The 24,076-nt window shown below is 31.1% G+C and overlaps 1 protein-coding gene across 1 annotated transcript in view; it reads right to left on the reverse strand.

Annotated features, from left to right (window-relative positions):
* Positions 1-24,076, reverse strand: part of LOC148279400 (uncharacterized) — a 249,363-nt gene that overhangs the window by 119,227 nt on the left and 106,060 nt on the right. Inside the window, exons 6-8 of the mRNA XM_088230023.1 lie at positions 18,904-18,917; positions 15,486-15,527; positions 12,406-12,434 (exon numbers count right to left, since the gene is read on the reverse strand). Of these exons, the coding sequence (XP_088086149.1) occupies positions 12,406-12,434; positions 15,486-15,527; positions 18,904-18,917 (85 nt within the window). The remainder of the gene's footprint in view (positions 1-12,405; positions 12,435-15,485; positions 15,528-18,903; positions 18,918-24,076) is intronic.

Here is a 24,076-nt window from a genome sequence, read left to right on the forward strand (position 1 = left end):
GTATAAAATATAATAAATATTTTTTTGAAAATATTAAAAAAATATATTTATATGATGCTTAAATAGTTCAAATCAATAAAAATAATATGAGAAGAAGCGTAAATTTGAATTTGAAAACATACCAATTATAATTAAAATCTAAACAAATATAATAAATTTCAAAATAATAATAATAAAAAAATACAAAATATTAGATACTTGAAAATTTAAACATAAAAAATATTTAGTCAAAGAAACGAATTCCTGTATTTCGAAAATGAAGAAGGGTCGTTTGCATTTATATATATAAATAAGTTTCCAAATTTAAAGACCTTCATATTTCCTTCTCAAAGAGGTATCCACCGCCTTTGAAAAGACTAATTGACAAAAACCATTTATTTTGTTGAATTTCAAAATATTTTAGAGATATAAAAGATTTTTGGAAAAGCGGAGATTATTAAAATAAGACAGAAAGAAAAAATAAGACAAAACAGAAATGCTTAGTACTAAATTTTATTTTGTTATATTTATTCAAATCTACGTTTTAACTATCGTGCACGTTTTGTATTTTTTTCTCTATTTTTACATCAGCAATTTTAAATTACTGCTTTATTCTAAGAATATTTGTATTACAAATTTTAATGACTTTTCATACAAAGTACCACACTTTAATGGCACAATTAATGATTTAAGCTCGCCACAGCGATTCGTTGAAATTCCAGGACACTTCAGAGAAATATAAATATTTCGTTCTGAATTATTCGCTTGCATGTCATCTAGCTTAAAAGCAACGTGGTTGACATTTTATTTAAAGATTATTTTAATGTCGTGAATTTCCATTATATTGCTGTTCAAGCTTAGAATATGCAAATAAAATACTTTTCACCTCCCCAAGAACCCGATGAATTATTGCCTTTACTTATTCAGTGCATGTAATGAGCTGAAAAGATAAATCAAAAATGCACTTTGAAAATTCCTCTGACCTTTTAACAACTAAAGGGAAAAAATATTTTAACATGTTTTGAAGTAACCGTTTTAAGTGAGTATAAAATATGTGTAAATATGTGTGACGTGTTAAAAATATTTCAACCAAGATAAACTAATTTGGAAACGATATATAAAAAACTAATGGCGTTATGGCGTACGAACTGTCAATGGTTGGTTTAAAAATTAATTTAAAGGCTTACCTGCACTATTTAGTTTTTATTTATTTTATTGTTCTTATTCTTATTTTTAGTGATGAAAGTCAGTGCTATGCAAGCTCCTGACGTCACTGCGACCTGTCAAGATCTATTGTGACGTTACCCCGTGAATAGTTCTCGCTCTCCAAGCCCCGATTTATAAAGAGCCTGGCTACTGTGTGGAAGGCGAGAGCTTACATTTTGCTAAATCTCACCCTCCAAGCCCAGATCCGTAAAGTATCGGGATATTAGATAAAGGGCGAGCTCTTTTACATTCTCAGGTTTAACCAGTGGTCCCCTGAGGATGGGGCTCCTTTTATGATGTAAAGCAGTGATCGCCACACGGTAGCTTGTGAGCTATCGTTAGCTTGCCGAAGCTTTTTCGGTGGCTCGCATAGGATATTAAATTTGCCAAGTAAATTTTATTACTGAACTCCAAAAAAAATAAAAAATGTATCAAATTTTAACGAAATGCTTAAAAGGTTGCTGTCAACGTTTTCCACTATCAAGGCTGCTGGGAGTAAATATAGAAACAGACTCACAGATTTACATCTTGATAATTGCATTCGGATGAGAGTGACAAGGTACTCACCGAGAATAGAAAAAAATGTGGAGGAAGTGAATGCCATTTTTTCCACTAATTATTTTTACCCTTTTTTTTATTTTTAAATTAATTTTTAATCACACCTATTTTCAATTATTGTTTAATTATAAATAGTTATTTGAAATACGTATTTTATGTTTATCTGATGTTCTTATTTATTTTTAACTAATATAAATATATTACGTATGGTACGATAAGGGCCGATGATAAAAAAACTATAAGGAGGGAATTTGTAAAGGTAGCTCACCAGAAAAGTTCAATTTCTGAAAGTAGCTCACATCCTTATTGAGTTTGGAGACCACTGAATTGTAAAGAATCACATATAATGTGTATAGCTGTTTCCTCATCTGCACTATAGAACCTACATCTAGAAGTTTCGGAAAGGTTCATTATTCGCAAGGTTTTTGTTTGCAGTGCTCTATTTATTAGTTTCTAATTACCGTGAGTTTTATACATTTCTTTCAATTAAAATAAATAATTTCATGTGAAATATTATGGTCTATGGGAAAGTGGCCACTTAAACCAGCCAATGACAGGTCATAAGCCCTGTTAATAATAAATTGCTTAGACTTCCATATTCCCTTATTTAAGGTATTCCTCATCCCTGTTGTAATTTGTTAATCTTAATGACTCCCGAGGAGGTGAAATCCAGTCTTTTGTTTACAAACATTTGGACAAACTCAAATATTGTAATGAAACCAACTGGTCCAAAAAGAAGCTTAAAAATTGGAAAATGGTTTTCAGGCGTTGCCTAGTATGTTAAATAATTCAGTCAGATGAATCTCTTCACAACAATTACGGTTTCAGCTCTTTAACTTCACTTAAATCAACAAATGGAAGAATTTAAGAAACATGGATGTTCGAAAATAGGCAAAATGGTGATTCTTACTCAATGTGTAAAGTGGCCACTTAAACCAGCCAATGGCAGGTCATAAGCCCTGTAAATGACTAGACTTCCATATTCCCTTATTTAAGGTATTCTTTATCCCTGTTGTAATTTATTATGCATTTTATATTTTCTATTTCATTTATATACAATAATATTAGTAGGATATAAAAATAATATTTCTAAAAGTCCACGGTAGACTTTTTCACAGATGAATACACGCTAAAAGGTTTAAGAAGGTTCGGTGTGCTGAAGTTTGCACCTAAACACCCCGACGACAATAATCTGACGATAAAATCGCGCCGCGTAGACGGGTAGAATTTAAAGGTCAAGCCTTTATGTATTCAGGTTATTAACTCTACGTCTTGCAACCCTTAGCGATATTATTAAAATCAGGGTGAACTTTGTAGATTGATTATTTTTGAGTATTTTAAGAAGAATATGTATTGGGTTTCTCGGTAACTTTCCGTTTGAAATAAACAGAATCTTGTAAATGGATCATTAAAATTACTTTGAGTATGAAACATAAAGTAACTTCGTAACATATTTAATTTTAAAAAAACATGGCACGGCGACTTTTCGTACAATGACATTTGTTACATAATATTCATAAAAGAACGAATGAAGAAATTTTTTCAAAGTAACCCAACGTCTTTTGGTTTGAATTGCACTAATATTTTTGTACTGATCCTTCTCATAAAAAAAATTGCCTATATAATTGATATATGTTATAAAACAACTGTCAAATACGGTTCTAAAAACCCTTTTACTGTAACTAGATTAATTTGAAGTAGTTACTAACTGTGAAATAAGTGGCATTTATTGCATGATTATGGAATTCATATTTTGGTGACTTGTATGAAGGTCGTCGAAGTAAAGTAATTAAAAAAAATAATTATCTGAATTCATATTATCAAATTAATATAAAATACCATAGAGAAAATAGATTTTTCGTTACCTAATTTAGAAATTAATTGAGCAGTTTTTGAAAACCACTGTGAAAGAATCAACAAAATCAGTCGAGTTGCATTTAATAAAAATCACGGTTCATAAAACTGACATTTAAAAAATTTGTTATACGATTTTTCGAGAGTAAATAAATAATGTTTTGATTACATGTGAAACCGATAGAAATACCCTCCTGTAAAATGTTTTCTGGTATGTGGAGGGAGTGCTTTCATTGAAAAAATGAACAAAATGTACGTATTTTGAAATTATATCTATATATGACAATTAAGGGGGTTCAAAAGCGAATCCGTCACTGTCCATGATCACTGATTTAAAAAAATATTATTTTTTAAAGTTCAATGTGCTCACTGAACTTAAAATGAATAGTCTTTTTGTTACGTGTTATACCACGCACGAACTTAATTTCTTCATGCATAGTGGCATGATACGAGATATTTTTTTTTTCTGAAGTCCTGTATTTTTTTAAAGTCTTATATATGCATAATGGTATCATATGATTCCTATGAGAACATTAAAAAATATCAACTAAATGGCGGTTATAGCAGTATTTTTTAGAAGGATGAATTTTTTTGACAAGTGAAACGGTTTTGAGTGTTTTATTGTGGATTTATAAAGATAATCACAAAAACAATAATGTTGGAAAATTCTAATTATTTTTTGTTCATTAATTAAATTATTGATCTAAATTAACTAATAAATGAACAAAAACATTTTATTTCCATCTTAATTGTTAAATAATGCATAAATAAGCTAAATGAAATAGTCTTTTCGCTACTGGTTTTGGTTGACCTTCCCAAAAACATTGAACATGGACAGTGGCGGTTTTGCTTTTAACCCACTCAATTACTAAATAATAATTCATTTAGGTAAAAAAAATCAAGAACGTTGATACATCACACTTATGAAGATATCCCCTTAAATAATATACCATGTAATAGAAAAAATATAATTAAATTGTGTATCTGACTTTTTATATCCATACATAATGTGGAAAAATAAAAAGATTATGAACTCTAATCAAACAAAACGACAAATTATACAGTTGTATTTTTTTTGCATCTCTTCAATCTACAATCGGTCATAGACTGTAAGTAAGAGAGAAGTCATCTAATGACCCATGACACATATTTTATTGAACTGATAGGTTAACTACATATTAGACGAGTCCAGAACGTTAAAGCGATTGAGACGCCTATGACCTCCACTTATGCTGCTGCTGCCCAGTCTATTGATGTGGTTACGAAGCCCTTTACTTGTACACCACACGAAATTATCTTATCTCGTCTTTTACTAGACACTTATAAATACTTGAGCCCTTCAGCATTCCTGGTAAACCAGGGCCCGTGTTCTAACGGGAAGTAAAAATTGATCTTCAATTTTATCTACAAAGAAAAATAAAGTTTAATGTATGATTAATATATGTTTGGAATTTTTTTCTATGCGTGTTTAATTACTGGTTCTGATGAAGATACTTTGAATTTTCATACAAACGTGCACATTTTCGTACATAAATAGATATTAAGTAAAACCGTCTCAATTTGAAACGATGAAGATAGCATTTATAATCGCAGCCTAAGGCTCCGATTACGATGGGAAGTTGACATTTATCTTCAGTTTTATCTACAGAGTAAAATTAAGTTTTCTGTATGAAAAGCAGAATATTCATACCATTTTTTCTTCCTTACATGTTCAATTATACATTACCGACGAAGATATTTGAAATATTCATGCAAATAAACTCATTTTCGTACACAAATATCGGTTTTTCGTTATAGACAGTCGAAAATAACTCTGTTAACTTCCCATTGTAATCGGGGCCCTGGAGGCATTCACTACGGCTCGCAATACCTTATTTGGAAAGCGTTGACTCACTGTGCCTCATTTTTGTATTTCGTATGTCCACACCTGTGGACTTTTACTACTGGGGTGTTACTTTGTAAACTAGTAATTTATTTTCTAGTAAAAGGTTGGAGCGTTTTCCCACGAGTCACAGCATTTGACTTTATTGTAAATTAAAATCATCTCTATTGGCTTTGATGTGGTTCTTTCACGTTATTCCACTTTCGAAATGCATCCTCAGGTATTCATTGGAAGAACCTCATTATGTAAACAGTTGATGAAATGGATATACTTTTTTATTCTCTTCTCATAGAGTTTCTTCCCCTCCGTTTATATCACGTAAAAAATACATATTACTAGTACATGTTCCATTCCTTGCATGGAAGATAACAGAATATTAATATTTCAAAATTCTATCGACGAATCAGACTGGGAGGATAAAATCTTATTTTTGCGACGAATTTATACTTTTTTGTATTAAGTCTTATGATTGTTTTGTGAAGCTGACTTTTTTAATGACAATAAAAATGGAGATAATTTCGATGCTCCGTACATTATCTATCGTTTTATATTCTCTGATACAATTTTTATTCGTGGATTTGTTTGAAAAATACCGAGTTACCCTTCGCCCCTGATAATAATTATGTTCGCCCAAGGCGTCCGGAGCTTCGTTTTTCTGAAAACACTTGTGACATGAACTTTATGTCATTCTCATTTGTTTTCTCAGAGTTTTTTTTCTTCTCGTGTTGTTTTTGTTCGTCTACGATGTTTTTCAACCCCAACGCCTTGCGCTGTTTCTTCTAGTTACTTTTCAGTTTATTTTGTAACTTTTGCCTAGAAATTTAGCGCTAAATACATTTTTCAAGATATTCGTAACACAAAAAGCGAGTGTTTATTTTATATAAGTTGACGCTTAAAAATAAAGTGAAAAGGTTTAATTTATGGATGAATATTGTAGGTGAACTTGTTAAGATGGGCGAGATGGGATTATTATTTTTTTGTTTGCACCACAACAGGCCAGAAAGCCCAATTAAAGTGGTGAATTACATCACAGAATACCCAGGCTTGAGAAAAATCACATTTTAATGTTTGTGTTCTCACCGGGAATCGAACCCGGAACCTTCTGTCTGTGAGTCAAGCGTCTCGACCGCTACACCATGGAGGCCGCCATGTACGGCATTGGCTAGTTTAAGTCGCCAAAATTGTGTAGCATTCAGCATTCTGCCTATGTTTTAGCATCTACATTTCCTCAACTTTCAGATGCACCGAAAACATTTATGATGAACTGGTGAAATAAGAACTAAATAATTGTTTTCAGCCGTTGCGTTGCCTAATAGTTGCCGTCCGGCCGAATCATTTTACCTACTAGGCAACGCAATGCCTGAGATTTTTTTTTCAATTTTACAGTTCTTCTTAAACTTTTATCATGTAGATTAGATTCGTTCGGCCGAATAAAAATTTCAGCTCTTTGACTTCACAAAAGTCAACAGATGGAACAGTTGAAGAAATGTGGATGTTTTAACAAAGGCAGAATGGTAAATGTTACACAGTGCTTAGAGTGGCCACTTAAACCAGCCAAAAACCGGGCATAAGTCCAGTAAATGCCTAGAGCTTCATATTGATTTCACAAAAATATTTCCCTCTCTGTTGCAAGAAATTTAAATTTAAATAACTCACCAAGGAGTTATTTAGGAAAGAAATCCAGAAAAACTAGAGAAGAAATCCAGCCTGTCTACAAATATTTACACATTGTTGATCGTAAAACTGCCAAAAGGGTGGAATTCAGTCTCTGTTTACAAAAAAAAAAATACAGTTTTTTTTAAATTGTGACTTTTATAAATTCAACATAACATTCAGTGGTGTAAATATATTTTAGTTCTTTCTGAATTTTACTCCCTTGATATTGTTGACGGGTTGCAAATGTAGGCGAGTACTTGGTTAATTGTTCAGCTTTTAACTTCTACGTTCCTTATTATTTTAATCCAACTTAACGTTATGATAATAATTATAGGGGCGGGTTTAACCCCTCACACCCGTTTGGTAGGAATGGAACACGAGAATTAGTTGACATGTCAAACTTCACAAATTTGATAACGGCCATGTTTTCTGATGTCGTGGGGAGCAACATTAATTTTGTCAAATGTCAAAAGTTTGAAATTAGAAATGGGAACAAATTATTGAAAGTTCTATCACGGTTGAGAAATTTAAGGCGGCAAATAAGTCTGTGATAACGGGTTGAATTCCTAAATAAGACAAACAATAATCTTATTTAAGTTGGATAAAATTTAATATTAATTAATTATGTTAAAAAAAAATTTTGTCCCAGCTCGGTATAATTTGGCGGGTAGTGCAGGAGTTATATAACCATTACAATCTAGCATATAGCAATCAGGAAAAAAATAAAGAATATATTTCATTAAAAAATTAAACGGATATAAAAATTGAAAAACAAACAAATTCAAGGTTTTGTGGCTTAAGTAATGCAAATGCAATTGTTTAAAATTAATAAAACTGTAATCGTAATAAAAAAAAATGTGTTTAGAAGCAATCACTTTGAAGCTATTCATTATAATAAAATTAATTCATAACACCTTTTTTAAAAAAAAACTTTTATTTTTTATTTTTTCTACCGATCGGTTTTAAAGCTATACAAGCTTCTTCATCCATTAACTAATAAATTAAATATAATAAATAAAAACTAATAAAATAAATTGAAGTTAGATATACCTTTAAAATGAAGCTTGTTTAGCTTCAAAACCGGTCGGTAGAAAGAAAAAAAAAGTTATTAGGAACGATGTTTATTTATTTATTAACGGTTATATGAACCTTTTACATAATTACAATAAAACCAGTGAAAAAAAAATACAACAAAAAATAATACAATATTAAAAAAAGAACAAAAACACCGAGAAAAGTATACAATGGTAAACAGAATTTAAATCTAAAAAAGAAGCATAACATCTGTAATAAATATAAATATTTACACTTATAAAGTAAAGGTAAATAAGAGAAAAGAGCAGTTTTTTTTAAAAAAAGGAAGAGAGAAAAAAAAGAAAGTGCTTTAAAAGGAAAGTTAAAAAGTTTACTTCATGGTTTAATATAAATTTTAATATTAAACAATAATAAATTTTGAAAATAATTATACACACAAGAGTAAAGAGTTAAAACAAAAGTAAAGAACTAATCATTATTTGAATTTTTAAATGTTAATTCTTTTTCAAAACACAGGACTTGATCTTCAGCGGCGTGGTATAAAATAAATTTAAATCATCAATGTACTGATTTGCAAGTTGCTGCATGTCAATAATCGGTGAACCCAATGAATAATTAGTACCATGATGATGACTGTAAAACAAAAAATTAAGCCTTTTTGGTCCATGTGGAATACGAAAGTTTATTAAAGTTAACAGTTCGGGGCAATCTATTTTATTATTTAATAATTTATAAATAAACAAGAGGTCATTTATTGTTCTCCTGCTTAACAGTTATGGTAAATTTAAAGCAGTCATCAGGGATTTATAATTTTTTTCTGACACAGGTAGACCTAACTAAAATTGAATATATCTTAAAAACTTTATCTGTACTCGTTCAAGATCAAATGAGTTGCAGTAATAAACAGGACTCCAAACTGTAGATGCATACTCTAGCTGTTATCTTACAATAGAACAAAATAAAATTACGATTGTTTCAATATTTTTAAAATGCTGAGTGTTACGATATTATGTTATTATGTTATGTTGTTTTACATTTATTTTATTATAAAGACTAATTGGCTTATTTAATCCACCTTACGGTGTAGTGATGAGCATGTTTAATTTAATCCAACATTCATATATTATTATCATAATTTTTCTTTCCGCACGCAACGGTGTACATGGCACTGCATTAGTAAATCAAACCATTTAGCGGTTAAGATTTAAAAATTCTAAGTAGCTACAGCCCTGTTTAATCCAATCGATAACTAAACCTTTATAAAAACACGTATCGACATGTCGGTAGAGTCCGGAATATCGAGGTAGATATAGTAAATTTGAGTATACAGCGTTTCTAATCGCCCTCCTGAAATCGCCTCAACCCATGTATAATGCCTTTATAGATTTCTTGATACGCAATAAACCAAAAAAGCATAGAAGACCAAGCGTCTTTTGCCTTTCTTTTTTTCTTTCCCGTTTTTATTCATTTGAATACACATGCATAATTATTTCAATTTAATGTATATTTATGTCCTACGAATGCGCGATAATTTTAGATCACTTAGAATTAGTTTTCGCTGGACAGTACTATATTATAATAAATTTGTAAAATGTTAGTGAAAATTGGTGATTCTCTTTTGTGAAAAATTTTACTCGTTTATTCTGAGCGCGTTTCTAAGGTTTGAGTTTTATTTGCGAAGTGCTTTCAATTGAAAAACTTTTCTCGCGTTGTCATCATAACGACTTTTCTTTGTTTATGTTTCTGAATGTTTCCATTTCATATTATTTGTAAAATAATCATTTTCACCAACTCATCAAAACTTAGGCAGAATTTCTATTTTGATACATTAAAACTCATGTACAAAAACAAAGCGGGAAAAGTAATTATACCTCTACGCAAACAACGCACTAAATTTGGCGAACGCGCATTTGCGGTCGCAGGCCCTACGGCATGGAATGATCTTCCAGCAGAGGTCCGAAACTGTGAGAGTGAAGTGATGTTTCGGAAGAAACATAAAACTCACTTGTTCTCTAAATCAGTTGAATAAATTCTTAGCATGTGGTGACAAAGTACATTTTTTTTCTAAAATTAAAAAGTAAAAATTAAATTTATATCTTTATATAATCACTTTGTAAAGCACCCTTGAGGTATTATATTACGAAAATGGCGCTATTTAGGTTATCCATTATTATTACTATTATTAGAACCATTATCATCACTATTGTTTTTTGAAATATTTATTTGAAAATAAAATCCAAGGAAAAACTAAAGCGTGTACATCCAATAAGCAGTTGTCTTGGCTGGGAGTAACCCAGAACCAACGAGATGCTTTCGCTATAGTGTTTGCCGATTCACGTTGGGGGACCTGACAAGTCACCCCAAAAAGAAGAATAATAAAAAAAATATAAAACGATTTTATTTTTAAACATTTTTTTTATTTTCTACCGACCGGTTTCAAAGCTACACAGCTTCTTTATCAAGGTATAATTAACAAATGAACAAACGTATATATATATATATATATTATGTTTTCAAATAGTATTATTTTTACTATTTTATTCAACATTACATTAATGCATATGGAGCCAATAAGTCAAGTATTTTTGTCATGTTGTTCTTGAAAATGTGGAAAATATGAAGTGAGATGGAAACGATCTTTGAAACTAGACTGGAGTGGACTTAAGAAAATACTGATTTTTAAGTTATTATATTGATTTATTATGACATCTCGTTTTTTTAATTTCTAAGATTTCCAAGTTTTCTAATTTTATAACAATATTTTATTTTCAACGTAAAGAACTTTCAATCCAGTGTCTTATTTATTTATAAACCCTACGGGCTTTTACATTTATTTGTAATACATGTAAGTGCAGCAGTGTAACATTAGTATACAAATAAGGTCAAAGATAAGAATAACATAAGAAAAACTAGAAGAAAAAATAATAAATAATATTTTGAGTTTGTCCACATTTTTGTAGACAAGGACTGGATTCAACTCCCTGGGGAGCTGTTTATATTAACATATTACAACAGAGATGAAGAATATTTAAGAGAAGGTAATTTATAAGTCTAGGCATCTACAGGGCTTATGACCTGTCAATGGCTGGTTTAAGTGGCCACTTTACACACTGTGTAACATTCACCATTATGCCTATATTTGAACATCTATATTCTTTCAATTCTTTCATCTGTTGATATTTGTGAAGTTTAAGAGCTGAAACCTTTAATTATGTGGGTGAGATTCATCTAATTGAATTATTTCACCTACATACTAGGCAACACCTGAAAATATTGTATTTTCAATTTCTATACTTCTTCATGGACCAGGTAATTTATCAACAATATTTTGAGTTTGTCCTAATTTTTCTTAAATGTTCTTCATCTCTGTTGTAATATGTTAATATAAACAGCTCCCCAGGGAGTTGAATCCAGTCCTTGTCTACAAAAATTTGATGTTCAAATATAGGCATAATGGTGAATGTTATACAGTGTGTAAAATGGCCACCTTAACCAGCCATTGACAGGTCGTAAGCCCTGTAGATGCCTAGACTTATATATTACCTTTTCTAAAATGTTCTTCATCTCTTTTGTAATATGTTAAGAAAAAATAATAAGTTAAAATAAGGAAATGTACCCAGATAGGTATATGGGTATAAAGAAACATTTACATTTATAAACATACACACCCTAATGCACCCATACACACCCACATATACGAATATACATACAAGCATATATATATATATATATATATATACATACGAACTCATAAATAAACATATTATTATGAAGATACACAAATAAAAAAATAACGAAAATTAAGAAAATTAAGAACAATAAAAGGAATTTTTTATAGATAAGTGTATGGCCTTTAGAAAACAAAACCAATAAATAACTTTATAATATAAAGATAAACGAAATATACTAACTTCACCATACTCGTCAATTAAAATAAGGATGATTTATTTTCTGTCAGATGGTTTGCCAATTTTGAAAGGGGTCGCCAGATATTTTTCTTCTCGTAACGGGTTCACGTATTCAAAATGGTTGAAAAATACTGCTCTGGTGCCATAACCCAGGAAGAAAATACGGAAACACCTATGTTTAAAGAAAACTTTGACCGCGTATAATCTTAAAGATTGCGAGAAAGTCGATAAATGGAATCATGAAAACAAGGTTGAGATCATTGATATTTTGATAGTTCATTGAAAAATAATAATTTCACTCCGCAAATACAACAGGTGCTTGTTGGCGGACCGCCAACTTAATAAAACTTTGACACCTACCACCTCATTTGAACCAAAACTTTCAAAACGGTTTCACTATCAAATTTGAAAAGTTGAAAATACATTTAATTAATAAATAACGTGTGTCTGGGCGGTATAAATTACTTATACATTTATTTATTTAATCCAATATAAAATACAAATAGATAGTTGACAAAAATGTTTATACAATAGGTACAGTATAATTTTATTTTTATTTATGATGTAGCCACTCTACTGGCCCACAGGCACGTTCCGGAGTGTCAGTGTATTATTTATTTTATACATACTTTTACACCAATTGTGTAAAATTAAAAAAAAAAAACAAAAAAAAATAATTTAAATATACCTACATCAATAAAACGAAAAAGGATTTTCAAGAAACTAAAATTATATTCTTATATATGAAACATATTCCTCAGCGTCCTGTCTAGTCTTTTTAGCAATCCATTTATGGACTCTAGCTTTAAAAAAAATGTTTTTCATTTTGTTCACCAATATGTCCTTGCTTAAAAAGTTGTATAGCTTAGGGGCCAGAAAAGTATAATGCCTTTGTCCGTAATTTGTTTTTTTCTTTGGGAGCAGAAGTATTGTCTTTTGTATTTGCCTAGCGTCGTAAATTCGTTGTCCGTAATTACGTTTGTCAGGAATTGCATGGAAATGTCTTAAAATTGTATTTATGTTTATTTGTCCTATGTCTGTACTGGAAATGCTGTAAAAAGTCTGTCTGTAGAGTATTGGTAAAGCTTTTTGTTGGCTACTCTTGGTAAGGCTTTTTGTGCTTTCATTAATGGCTTTAATGTGATTTTACTTGTTCCTCCCCATCCTATTATTCCGTTACTGATAGTCGATTGTGCTAGAGCATAGTATACAATAATAAAAGTTGTTTTGTTTAGGATGTTACAAAGCACTCAGTTAACTCTGAAGATGACTCCTGAAATTGTGGTTGAAACGTCGAAACGAATCCAACTTACACGGCATCACTCAAAAAAGATAGAGATTGATAAGTTTCCTTAGCTTATAAATTTAACGTTATATCTCAAACACTAAAAAATTTACGGTCATCTTTGAAGTCTTAAAAGTCAAATTGGACGTAATAAAATGAAAATATTTGTAAGGGGTATATTTCTGTACTTCAATCATCCTTATATAATTTTCGATGGAAATGTTTTTCCAGTAAACGTAATTGAGTTGGAGTGCATTCCCTTACAAAGTCAATGAACTTCGTTTAATATTTTATGACTTTCAATGTTCAACTCAAAGCCGAAATATGCATTTGTAATAGATCGAATATTGGGAAAATTCTCCTCGAAGAATTTTATGATGATTGGATTGTAAAAGGTTGTCTGCTTTCAAATAAATCTCGAAACATTTTTCTGAATATTTTCATGTTATCTTAATGAATTATATTTTTGGGGAAAATTCTTTGGGAAAATAGAGAATAATAGGAAAAATCGATCAAATAATCAAAGCAAATTGTATTGTGTACGTTTATATAAAATAAATTGCGTTTATGAAAATGAACCGTTAAGTCAGCTTAACCGCTTTTATTATCTATGTTTTACCGGATATCGAGGCAATGTCATCAACTCATCTTTTTTATGGCGTTCCAACACTTCTTATTTGGCCATGGTCTCCAGTTTATTATTCTGTGTGTCTACCTGTCGTCATCTTGCCTCGCCAAGTGTCCTGCCCACTGCCATTTTATTTTTTCCGCACGATCCATAATATTTAGGACTCCAGTTCAGTGCCTTACTTCTTCATTTCTTATTTTGTAACTTAGACGTACACCGAACATCTATTTTTCCATGGATCGTTACGTTCATTTTTGTTACTTGCTACTTTTCTGTGCCACATACATGGTTTCTAGTCAGTATGTCGTCACCGGCAATAAACATGATTCATAGAGTTTTTTTGAGCAAAAAGAGACTGGTTTATTTTCAAATGTAAAAGTAAAACTGCTCTAAAAAGTATTTTCAGATATTTTTGAGTATGTTAAATAATTCGGTAAGAAATGGCGTTAAACAAATTGTCCGCATCAGGGCAGATAAATAATACAATTCTATCTGTGAAACAATGTTAGCATTAAGGAAACAATATACTATTATTATCACTATTCCATTTTCACACCTAATGGCGCATAGGGCACTGCATCAATACACTAATTGAAGCGTGTCTCGATCATTTTTGTTTCATCAAGGTAGATGATCAGTCTTACGCTTCAGGTACCAGTCCTGGGACTATGAAATATTCTTGTGTAAAAAACTTCTTAAAATAAATATTTCACATCAACCATGTCGGAAATTGAACCCGAGACCTCTTGTATGAAAGGCAAACGCGCTGACCATTAAAACACGAAGCCGACAAATTTCTATCAGAATTACGTTTTTTTTTCTGAAAAAAAAAAGTTTTTAGTGTAATTATGCCAAAGGATACACCAAGGCGCATTACATTATCTTTAATTTTTAAGAATAAATACAAAAATAGTAAATTAATAAATAAAGGGTCACGTGGTTTTGATTTACTCTAGAAGTCTCGATCGTAGAGTCCTTCGTATGGAATAAAGTTACTAACGAGGTTATGTAAGTTCAGAAGGCAGTTTTGCCCGCGTATAGCATACTTCCACTTGTTGCTATTTTACCTACAAATAGTTCGGAGAGCAAAGGGTAGTTATAGTTGGCGCTTTGCCATTTGTTCCTAGAAGTTTGTCTTGTGCATTCAGTCGGAGCTAACGGCATTATTATCTGTAGCTTGTAACTTGGAGGCTAACAAGTTGTACCAACTCGCACAATTGTTCAATATGGTATTTGTGCGAGATACCTAACTCTCAATCGCAACTTGTAATATTCCGCACCTTGTACAGTTCATACGATATATTTAAGAAACTGCAGAAAAAATAATCAAAAATAATTTAAAAAATCAAATGAATGTAAACAAAGAAAAAACGAAAAGTCCACATCGTGAACCCTGGGCAAAAGCATCACACTCGGATAATGAGGGGGTGAAGTTTTTGAAGCCTCCAAACCAGAACCAACCTAAGGGAAGGTAACCCCGAATGAAAAATTCACCAGAGCAGGCGACGGAAAACCACTCTGGGGCCTTGTGCTGGACTCATTCGTCTTTAGAATCGTATACGACTTCCTTAATTCGACGAGTGACCGCATTCTTGAACCACCCATACGAATGCGTCGATTAAAAACCAATCGACTTTATCTCGAGTGCCACAAAGCACTCGACATTGACAATCGAATGCAATATCGTAATTTCAGTCGTCAAACTTCCTTCTTGTAAAAGGCTCGGCATTTGTGTTTGAATGACAAGTAGGTATTTTTGTTGTATTTAAACCTAAAATTTACAATACTGATCAATGTTATGATGATGGCGTATCAACAAATGTGCAACAAATATAACTTTACTTATTTTCAATCCATTATTAAATGTAGTTTCGCTAAAAACATGATTTAACATTATTTTATCGTTTGTCAATGTCAAAAAACGTATTTGACATATATAGTATACAAAATCCACAAATGAATTTGAAATATTTCTAATAACATAAAAATATGTGTTATATCAAATGCAAAAAAAATGTTGCAATGTCTCGGTAAAACATTTTAGTTTATTTTTTTCATAATACTCCATACACAAAATAATTCATGGAAGAAGTCTGATAAAAAAACGATAAAGGTTTACGTGTGGCAGGAGACCACGAGAACCATAGATAAATACGGATTTGTTAGTGTTGCCACTTTCTCATTCGTCTATGTAATTAAATTGTCAAAGGGTTTTCAAGAATAGCATTATGACAAAGCAATCGAGATGCTCAATCGACTATTGACGAGTGGGTGACAAGATGTCACATCTTTCCAGCATAAGGCCCTTGGTCATCTTTTCTCAGAAAGCACTTTGGCGAGCACATCAATAACCTGGCTGAGGAATGTAATAGTAGCGCAGACCAGAAATCCTTTCGCTACTGTGGCCCCCATGTCTGGAGGATCCGACAAGGCACCGGAAGAAGAAGAAGTGCCTGATTCCCATTTTCGTACGACCCGCGAGTTAAATGCTTTTTGATTTAAAAAATAAATGATGAATATTGAACAATTTATTGAAATTAATTTGCCGATCATTGAGAATCCCGGTCAGTTCAGATCTATTCTTTTTATCCATAATCGTACATAAATCAGCTCTTTGGCTGTTTCAAATAACTAAAACTAGTGAACAAATAAAAGATACATGCGATGTGCATTAGCTGAAAATTATGTAACCCCTGCTGCAAGAACAAGCTTTGCCCGAAGGCGATATAGTGTTATTGCACCAAGAGTGTAAAGTCAGTTGGAGTGTTCCCTGAAAACCACAAACAGCTTAAATACGTTTAACGTTAGTATAACCAAGTGGATTACTGCGCAGGACTACAAAATAAAGATAAACTCCAGGCTATGCCGTAAATTCGACATAAAATAAGGTTGTAATATTTTTTTAATGCTTAGTGTAAATTTTCTTTTATATACCTTTAATATTACTTTTTCCATTGCGATCCAGAAAGTTCACAATTTGTTAGTTTAAGCACAGACTATTGTCTAGTTGGGTGACAAATTGTGAATTGCAATATAAGAAAATTTGTATAATTTTGCGTTTATTACTAAAATTATTGTTTCGAAAAAAATGTGTAGTTTTTCATACTATTTTCATTAACACTACTTGTTTGTTCAGCTTATTATCTTTCAAGCTTTGTACATTGATGACAGAAGGAATGTTGTGGGCTGTATACAAATGTTAACTCACTTTCAAATTCTTCAATTTACGTTTCTTTTATGAAGCATCTCACAATTCACGGTTGCACTATCGTGTGGATATTGATGAGATGTACGTTTTAGGCAATTCATAGAATACTAGTTTTACTTTGTCAGAAGTATGCAGATGCAGGTATATGAAAAAGACTCGTCAGAGTAACACTTTACAATGTGACTTGTTCATTGGACAGTAGGACAACAACAATTCAAATTAGGAAGGACGTGGGTAGGATCGGAATATTTACAGCCTTAGATGAGTTGCAAGTAAAAAACAATGTTAATTTATTAATTAACAGCACGTCTCTTGTTGATACTTTATAAAACGCTTCTGAAGTGATCATAATAAAATTTATTATCATCATCATTTTTCTCATTTCCGCATTGATAAACCAAATGCAACCAATTTCGATCATCTGCTTAGTGCCAGTCCCGGAATAATGAATTATTGCAATTTAAAATAGCAAAAAAAGGTTAGTTTATGACTTCTTTTATCTAACAGCAACTTGAAAACTCTTTAAACAATTGAATATAACTGAATTCTTTAAACTAGAATCCTGAAAATTAATTTATAAATTAGCCACTGATGAAATTGTAGACGAAGTACTAAAACTTCAAAAAAAATTTAGTAAATATGGATACAATACGAAAATATCAAAACAATATCATATTCAACTGACTTAAACAAGACAAGGGCAGTCGAAACTAATAAAACTACGGACTGAAATTTTACAAAAAACTACCAGTCAAAACCTTATAAAAGACTAAGGCAACCTTTACAAAAGATGTAGAAAATATTATCATCAACGGTAGAATATGAATCTTTAAAATAAATATTCTTTTGTTAAATCTATGTAATCCGTAAGAATTTTTAAATAAACTTTATTAAAATTAAACTTGAAATAAAAAAAAACAATCCTTACAGTCAGTATTTCATGTCCATCCACCTAGTAATCTAATCCGGGACCTCAACTACTACACAACGTGGTGGACTAATTTTCACTCAATTTTCTAATTCAGAATTTTTACCAGAGAGCAAATATCGAGAAAAAAACACTTGTTTAAGGTTCTGATTCTATTTTACACACAGAGTATTTTTCCTTCGCCTAGACAATTTTTTTTTTAAATATGTAAATGAGCCATCTTACAATTTACACAAATAGTTCAATTTAGGTGGCGATTTCTAACGAGTTTCAATTAACTCACAATAAAATTACAAATCCTTAAATATCGATAGATTTGCGAGGCTTGAAAACTTCAGTATTGGCATTTTATTATTTTAAACTTTGATACTTTATACTAGGGTGTTTTATTTGTGTATTTGATGGAGCATTTTTCCCCGTCTACTGTGTCACTTGACTAGGAATTTATGAATACAAAATGAACTAAACTTTTCCAACTTCGAGCTTTTCATAAGTACTATACATCACAGTTCACAAGTGATAAGGCAGAAATCAAATCTTATAATGGAAGGCGGATTGATTTTTACAAAACCATTTTCACATAAACTCGAATACTTTGAGCGTAATGAAAATTCCATTAGATTTTTGTTAAAGTCGTTCGCTCAGTATTTAAAATTCAATTTTGTAGTTATTCTCGTTTAATAATTCAAAATTAAATGACTTATTTGAATATAAGTAAAGCATTTAAAATACTTGGTACACTTCCATTTATTTATTTGACCAGTTAACGATTTAACATTCTAACTGGCATCTTCAGACTGGTAAATATCATTTAGTGCTGATATCGATTTTACAAATAACACATCTTAGGTTGAGGTAAATAAATAGAAAATCAAGACTGCAGATAACATGTTATAAAGTATAAATTATCCTAACTTTGTACAATATTTGCCAGTCTGAAAATGCCCGTAAGAGGGTAAAAGCACTAATTGGTCAAATAAATAAGTGGAAGTGTACAAAAGTATTTTGAATTTATAACTAACATTCAAACAAAGGTTATTGTACGAGTATAATAATAATGGAATTACATCAAGATTTGACAATAAATAACAGAAATCGAATCCAATCTGCTAATAAAGATCTAAATGCGTAGATGTTAAAATGGAAAAGCAGACCATTTTGGAAAAGGAAATATGAAAATCTATTCGGTTTCTCATTGTTTATTTATTAATTATGCTATATATACGGCCTTAGCCAGTTACAACAGTTATAAGAAAATAACATATATTCAGGAAGCTGATTAAAAAGAACATAAAACTATGTATCAACGAAAAACAAGGCCAATCAAATAAGGGTATACAATATATTTAAAAACGCGATCAACATATTCGGACTTCAAGCTAACCCATGTCAACCCATCTTCATCCCACAATGTAATAAAGAGTCAAACGATATATTCAAAAAAATTACAAGTTGCTAGACGAATTACAAAAAAGGTACTCGTAAAGTTTTGATTTTGATCTAATAAGGCACAGCCGAAATCAAGTGAGGGTCATCACTAGACCCCGCCCAGGGCACTGCAGATTGAACAAACACTTTGCTAAAATGAACATTTCCAAAACTTCTAGATGTAAGTTCTGCAGTGCAGATGAGGAAATACCTATACACATTCTATGTGAATGCGATATTTTATATCATAAAAGGAGCCTCAACCTCGGTGGACCACTGGTTAAACTTGAGGATGTGAAAGAGCTCGCCCCCTACCTTATGTATTTTTTTATTTTTTTAATTTTTTTTTTATACGCCTCCATAAACCGAAAACCTTATAGCTTGGTACATTACGAATCTGGGCTTGGAGGGAAAGATTTAGTGAAATGCAAACTCTCGCCTTCCACACAGTAGCCAGGCTCTTTATAGACCTGGGCTCGGAGGGCGGGAACTATTCACAGGGACCAGTCACAATAGATCTCCACAGGTCGCAGTGACGTCCAAAGCTTGCATAGTACTAACCCCCAACACTAATAATAAGAAAAAGACAAATTGACTAATCTACTCATTCTAGATAAAGGGGTAAAAAACAAAAGTTTACGATGTATGTAAGGAAAGCGATTTGCAAATGAATGTCGGAAAATCCAATGTGATGGTTTTTGAAAGAAAAGAAAGAATGACAAAATGTATAATCACTACAACAGGTTGAGGAGATCGTGTATTTATAAAGTGTGTCTACTAGGAATATAATGACTGAGAAATATATTGAAAGGAGGCTGACTGCCAGGAAAAGAGTGAACGGTGCACTTAAATCAACCTAGGCAAATAAATGTTAGTAGCAAGTGGCAAAATTAGTAGTTCACTAATTTGAGTCCGGGTTCCGACCCTAATATATAAGAGCAAAGTATGAACTTGGAAAAACAGGGATGAAATTGAATGCAGTCAAAATGCAATCTTACATGTGAATGTGTTGTAAAACTATGCACGATGGATGCGCAAATGTAGAGATCCGTACATTTTGAAAGGCTGAGATAAGCATTATTGACAAAATCAAGAAAGAAGCTCTGCGTTTGTTTGGACATGAAGAGCGAATGGACAGCGAAAGAACGGCTAAAAAGATTTACGTTGCGAATGTTGATGGATGCTGAAACAGAGAAAGACCGCGAAAGGAATGGCATGACCAAATCCATGATGATTTTTATATTTTTTATTTTATTATATTTAAACAATAACAGAAAATAAGAGGTAAGCGTATGTTGCTAATATTGCTGAATCTAATTATAAACCTTAAAACAATTAGTCCATACAGGTAATTATCTGGACTAAACATTTGCTCAGAATATTAATTTTATTTAGTGGTTTTAAACTTAATTTTAAAGCAACAATATAAATTTATGCATAATTTGATTATAAAAACTACATGGTCGTGAAAATATTTTGAAAATTTCGACGTACGCATAAATTTGATTTTATTGTTTGAATTTAGTTTTAAATTATTATATTTTGATGTGAATTTTTATGTGTAGCTTCTGGTTCTTTAGTAATGTTTATTTTTCTGCTTCTTAATTTAATTCCTTTAACTTAAAGTGTTTTTTTTTTTTTTAAATTTATAGTTAAATAAACGTTATAAAAGTTTATTTTTCAAAACATTGCATTCAGTCATTTTACGTAAGTAAAAAAAACTATTTTATGTAAGTACTATTTACATGGAATAATGTCGCTTACAAGGACACTCATATTGACAGTATGATATTTTACTTTATGATTCTTGGTACTCACTATAAACATTCCTTATAAAACACGTAATTTAATGTATCTCGCAAAGCCTCCTCAGCATACTCGAGGGACCCGTAAACTTGATATATGTTTGTCTATATTTGTTATCAACTTGTTAGTATCGTAAAATTTTCCGCGTTTTTACGAACCAGCTTTGGTAACATAAAAATGAATAAATATATTCATTTTCTGGCTTTTTTATTTTGTTTATTTTACCTACATACTAACATTAGGGTTTACAATGTTTAATTTGCAGGTTTAATGTTTTTATTAGCATTCAAATACTTACAATCTGATGTGAAATTTACGGCGGACAAAAATTTTGATTCCGTGTCCGGGCGCATGAAGAATATTGTTTTGTGTGTGATATAGAACCGAACCCTGATCAAGTTTTTTTGACCGCCTCATTGTAAAGTGGTTGGCGCGTTTGCCAAGTGTGATTTTTGTTTTTTTGGCGCATATTTCCAGGTATTACCACAAAAATCCAGAAATCGTGCTTTATATTTTAAATTTTGTTTGATTTTATTTATTTCGAATACAAACAGGTGTACAGGTAAAATTAATATTTAAAAAAAAAAAACTTTATTAAATGTATACATAGTCGGGCCCGCCATCCAATTATATGTATTTACTAAATAATACTGTAATAAAGCGACGACGGCTTAAAGTTTGAACTATAAACATAATAAATATACTATTTATTAAAATAAGAAAAATATGTACAAAAATGCATCCCTTCTCCTAACTACCTGCTGTAACGCCTCACTAACGCGATCAAAATTTTATATCGGTGAAGTTCAACGTGTCTCGAGACGGCATGATGTCATTTAGCATCCTCTCGCAACAGGATTTTTTTATAAAATGTATGAACTTCGCAGAAAACTCGAAATATTATAGTACAGTTATATTAACACTACTGATTTAGATGAAGTATTCTCAGAAACTTGTAAATTTGTTTCACTTCCGGCTCGTGAAGGATAGGAAATAACTGTTTCAATGTTTTTTTTAAACAGTTTAAAAATAAAGTCATGACTTGCGTATTTCCAAAACTTTGGCTATATTTGCTGACACGATCTTTCCAGATGTAAAGTTCTGCATCACATTACGCGTGCAAATGGTACGGTTTGAATTAATTAAGTTGGAGTTTGTAAAACTTACATTTAAGTCGTAACATTTGAGGATCCAACTTTGTAATAGTTAATTATGAGTAAACCACAAAAGAAAACAGACGCCCACGTGAAGCTTCAACATGCGAATATTCGCTTAAAACTTATATTTATTTTGTCAGACATTTCATGAGATTCTGAAGATAATAGGGGCTTTGGCGCTTCTTTCCAGGGGGCTGATTTGCACATAACAAATATTTTGTTTATTCCAATTAATATCTAATATTAACAAATAAAATTTTCAGGCTTAGCCTAGTATGTAGGTAAAATACTTCAATTAGATGAATCTCACCCGCATAAATGAAGATTTCAGCACTTCGAATTCACAAACATCAACAGATAAAAGAATTGACGGAATATAGTTGTTCAAATATGGGCAGAATGGTGAATGTTACACAGTGTGTAAAGTGGCCACTTAAACCAGCCATTGACAGGTCATAAGCCCAGTAGATGCCTAGACTTCTGTATTATTTTCTCTAAAATGTTCTTTATCTCAGTTGTTATATGTTAACGTCTTGCATTGTTCTCGCTTAAGTAAATTGATTTGTTTTTTTTTTTTTAGTATGGCAATGATTATTTGTAAATGTTTTATTTATTTGTTTTTTATTTCATTTATATAAAGACATTAGATGTAACCAAAAAACAATAATAACGTATCCTTAACTCTATGAGGCCAAGAGCCATGTGTTGAGTTGGGATACAATATAATTAAAACTAGAAGCATGCATATTATTAAATCATATAAAAAATGATAATGATTATGTAAACACAAATAATACAGGATGTATATGAAGAATAATACCACTGCTTACATAAAAATCGTATATATTTTAGGTATCCTTGTTGAACTTTGAAAAAAAAAAAATTAAGCTTTATATTCCGTTAATTCAGAAGTTTTTGGTTAAAATACGATTTCATGTATCTTTACTTTTTTTCTGTTTTTCATACACAAGTAAAAGTGTAAATACCGTTGAAGAGTTTTTTTGCCAAAAATGTGTAATTTGTCTAGTTTATATTTGATATGTTTGAATATACAAAAATTAAAAAATTCACACACAATTTTTATTTTTAACATTTTATCAGAAGGTCGGCATGACGTTATAAACCATAGACTCGACCCGAACACGGTAAAAATCAAGACATGTAAATTGTTTGTACATCGGTAACTTTTTGTACTAAAAAAATGAATTGAGTTAATGGCTATATGAATTTTTCGGTGCGGTTACCTCTTAACATTTTTATGGCCACACAAATAAAAATGTAACATTCTCTTATATAAAACAAGCAACTCTATTGTAAGATATAAAACTATTTTTAACTCAAATTAAAGACCGTATAATAAAAACCAATTTCGGACAAGGTATTAAATAAAATTATTGCTCTACAGAACTCGTTCATGCAGAGTAATTTACGGGGTTTTTGAGTTTAGATAGTTAAAAAGTTTTTCATTGGCATAATTCCCTTAGGAAGTGAGTAATAAATGGTTTTGCCACCGTAATATTATACAAAATTGGTACATTTTATCGATAATCAAGTGTTT

This window comes from Micrasema longulum, unplaced genomic scaffold (assembly GCF_059751315.1).
Source record: "Micrasema longulum isolate JH-2025_06_02 unplaced genomic scaffold, ASM5975131v1 h1tg000725l, whole genome shotgun sequence".
NCBI classification, from domain to species: Eukaryota; Metazoa; Arthropoda; class Insecta; order Trichoptera; family Brachycentridae; genus Micrasema; species Micrasema longulum.